The 3,765-nt window shown below is 36.2% G+C and overlaps 1 protein-coding gene across 1 annotated transcript in view; it reads right to left on the reverse strand.

Moving 5' to 3' along the window:
• Positions 1-1,054: 1,054 nt before the first annotated feature.
• The window catches only part of MDM1 (Mdm1 nuclear protein homolog (mouse)), a 58,494-nt gene continuing 55,783 nt past the window's right edge, over positions 1,055-3,765 (reverse strand). Inside the window, exons 11-13 of the mRNA XM_006859613.1 lie at positions 3,323-3,329; positions 3,156-3,215; positions 1,055-1,164 (exon numbers count right to left, since the gene is read on the reverse strand). Of these exons, the coding sequence (XP_006859675.1) occupies positions 1,055-1,164; positions 3,156-3,215; positions 3,323-3,329 (177 nt within the window). The remainder of the gene's footprint in view (positions 1,165-3,155; positions 3,216-3,322; positions 3,330-3,765) is intronic.

The following is a 3,765-nucleotide window of genomic DNA, read 5'->3' on the forward strand; positions in this document are numbered from 1 at the left end:
TTTTCGAACAACATATTTAATCTTCAGGATACCGCCGCCTATGTCTTATTACAAAGTATTTAAACAATATATTTTATTAAATGTGTATTTCTGTTACATTAAAGCTACTGTGATTTGCTATCACATGTTCCAGATGAAGAATTATAATTAAAAAGCATGTGTTCAATTGAAAAAAAAAAGTTTGCCTTCAAATTCTGTATTTGTCTTCTATTTGTGCAAAAATACTGTAGAGTCAAGATTCTTTGCATTTTGATAGCAAAGAAGTTTAATTGTTGATGAATACTTCTAAAAAGTAATTATTCGCTCAATTTAATAAATTTCTGGAGAAAGCAAAGCCACTTGATCAATTTTTATTTCAAAATGTCTACAAACTTTTAATTCCATTATACAAATAATTTTTCAAAATTCAGACATTATTCAAATGTAAGTCAAAATTCTTATACAAATAGAATACACACAAGGATCAAAAATATACATATTCTTTCAGCAAACTTTGTTATATAAATAAGTATATATACAGCTAATATTTTCATTCTAAAGTATAATTATCTTAATAACATTATAACCACACACAGAAGACACTAAAATAAAAACCACAGCAGAAGTTAGAGGAACAGCAAATTAATTTTTACGATTTCTATAATTATGAAGATACATGTAACCAATCTTAACAGAATTCATACTTAAAACATGGATCTTAAATTTTTATTTCACTCTGTTTATCCTTTCAGAATATTCTCCACATGGGTGAAATTCTCAATTCTAACACTATCCTAGACACTTAATACACAAGTCCAAACATGTGAAGAACTATGCAGTCTATCTCTTTTTCCTTTAGGATAAATGTAGAAAGAATTCTTTAAAAGTTAAATTCTGTAAGTTTGTGTTAAAAATTTCCAAGTAAACTGAATTGACTATTGAAAAATTAAATAATTCTTTATAAGCAGGACTATTAGAAAATATCCAAACACTCGAAAAATCTTAACACAGTGAGCAAGACAGACAAATTATGCCGAAAATGTCTTAAATGAAAGTCAGGTAGGTACATATGTAATTATGTTTTGCCCCAGAATTTCTCCTTTCGTTTCTTGGCTCGTGCCAGAGTCTGGAAAGCCCGGAGACTAGAAGCCGCAGAGCGAGCAGAAATCTCAGACAATCTGTCATCTACAATGAAGGAAAAGTCTCTTCAGTGCAACCAGTACCTAGTATATAAATATCACATTTGACAGCATTAACAGAAAATGAAAAGCTTTGTAATATCAATACTGGGTCCTTCAGAGAAAAAAATCACCTATTAAAATATACGACGTTAGTAGGGTCTGGATGGTCGACAGAAGTTTTTCAAGTTTATATTAGAAATCAAATATTGTAATGTTAAATTCAGATTTCTTCCTTCCTAAGACCCCCTAATATCACTACCTGAAACACATGGCTTATGATTTCAGTGGTTAGAAACCATGTGTCATCATACTGTCATCCTAAACTGACGTTTTCAAACAACAAAAATGCTACAGGAGAACATAATCTTTAAAATGGTACTTATATCACATTTCTGAAATAATCGCACTGAATATAGAAATAATGTTTGATTTTTACTGGACTGCTAACCACAAGGTTAGCAGTGCAAACCCACTAGCTGCTCCTCACAAACCCTATACCTGGTCAGTATGAGTTGGAATCGACTCAGTGACACTGAACAACAAAACCCCTATATTATAAGGAGACCTGGTGGCACAGTGTGCTAAGCACTCAGCTGCTAACAAAAAGGTCAGGGGTTGAAATTCATCTGCCACCCCGTAAAGACTACAGCCGTGAGCAGTTCTGGACTGGCAAAAGAAAAAAACAGATTGTGTTGGAAGAAGTGCAGCCAGAGTGCTCCCTGGAGGCCAGGATGGGCAGACTTCCATCTCTCACACTTCGGACCTGTTGTCAGGAGGGACCAGTCACTGGAGAAGGATTTTATGTTTGGTAAAGTGGAGGGTTGGATAAAAAGATGAAGACCCCCCCCAACGAGATGGATTAGCACAGTGGCAGTATCAACGGCCTCAAATGTACCAACGATTGTGAGGTTGGCCCAAGATCAGGGGCTGTTTCATTCTGTTGTACACAGGGCTGCTCTGAGTCGATATGGACTCAATGGTACCTAACAACCACCACCACTGTCTTATAGGATCTCTAAGAGTCAGAATCAATTAAAGGGCACAAAACAGTAACTCTTCACTATTACTAAAATTCCTCATTCTGAGTAAGCATAAAGGTTAATGGCAAACATTGTTTATCCATTAAAAACAGAACTGGAGTCAAAGTGGCTAGGTATTTGCATTTCAAAACATAAGTTGCTATTTTGCTCCAAGAAATATCCCAAGCATGCTGGGGAGCGGGGAGGACTGTAATGTGTGTGAACTTCTAATACATAAGTATTCTCAAATTTACTTCAGAGCTCAAAATTTATAAATTCAGTAATTTCATACTTATTATTGTTGTTTCTAAGGGCCATCAGTAGGTTCCGACACATAGCGACTCTGTATAGGATTTCTGAGGAGCAGCTGGTGAATTTGAACTGCCAACCATGTGGTTCAAACAGACTTTGCGGTCCAGTGCTTATCCTACAGTGCTACACCAGGACTGCTTCGTGTGAATTAAAACAGTACTTTTAATTATTCACAATCAGAATTCTAATTTCTTCCTGGGACTATTTTAGAAGTATATGAATCTGTCCAAAAGAAAAATTAAACATTTTCCATTAACGTTTAATTTTTTTGGAGAATGAAAGATTGATAAGAACAGAGAAGTATATGGGAAAATAACGCTGCCTATGATGCTAGGCCAAATTCCTGAGACCCATCTAGTTGGGTGGAAAGCAGAGAAGTACGGCCTCAGGTAGCAGGATGGATACACAATCGCTTCTCATCTGCTTGACCTAGAAAATGTTCTTAGCAGACTGGGGTCTGTTTTCACTTTTGTAGGATGGGGATCATTCCACAACCCTCCCCACTACCAGCCCCAGTCACCCTGTTTCAGGACTTCAAGAACCTAACAAAAAACATCTATGGAAGTACTTTGTAAACTATAAAGTGCTAATCAAATGGGAGACCATACTTTACCACGTAATACAACATCACAATCTTATTTTGTGTTATTGACTATTGAAATACCTTCATCATTAAAGGCGTCATGCTGTGGCAACTGGAAATCGTTCATCTTTGCTTTTCCCACTTTAAAAACAAAAGGCAGAAGCAATTACTCTTTTAAGATGCCAAACAACATATTATTAATAAATCCTTTCTAAAAAGAGGGCTTTAAATTAGTTTATTATACATACATTTTACCTTGATAGAAATAGAAATTAATTTCAAAGGAATATTAGTGTAAAATGTGCTTAAGAAGTATGTAAACAAACTATTGATGTTGTTGTTGTTAGGTGACATCGAATCGGTACCAAGTCATAGCGACTCTATGCACAACAGAACGAAACACTGCCCAGTCCTGGGCCAACCTCACTACTGTTGCCATGCTTGAGTCCATTGATGCAGCCACTTTACCAATCCATCTTGCTGGAGGTCTTCCTCTTTTTCTCTGACCCTTCACCTTACCAAACATGATATACTTCTCCAGCGACTGTTCCCTCCTGACAATACGTCTGAAGTACGAGAGACAAACTTTGGCCATCCTGGCCTCCAAAGAGCATTCTGGCTGCACTTCTTCCAACACAAATCTGTTGGTTCTTTTGGAAGCCTATGGCACTTTGAATATTCTCCTCCAACA

Source organism: Chrysochloris asiatica, unplaced genomic scaffold, assembly GCF_000296735.1.
Source record: "Chrysochloris asiatica unplaced genomic scaffold, ChrAsi1.0 scaffold00033, whole genome shotgun sequence".
NCBI lineage: Eukaryota > Metazoa > Chordata > Mammalia > Afrosoricida > Chrysochloridae > Chrysochloris > Chrysochloris asiatica.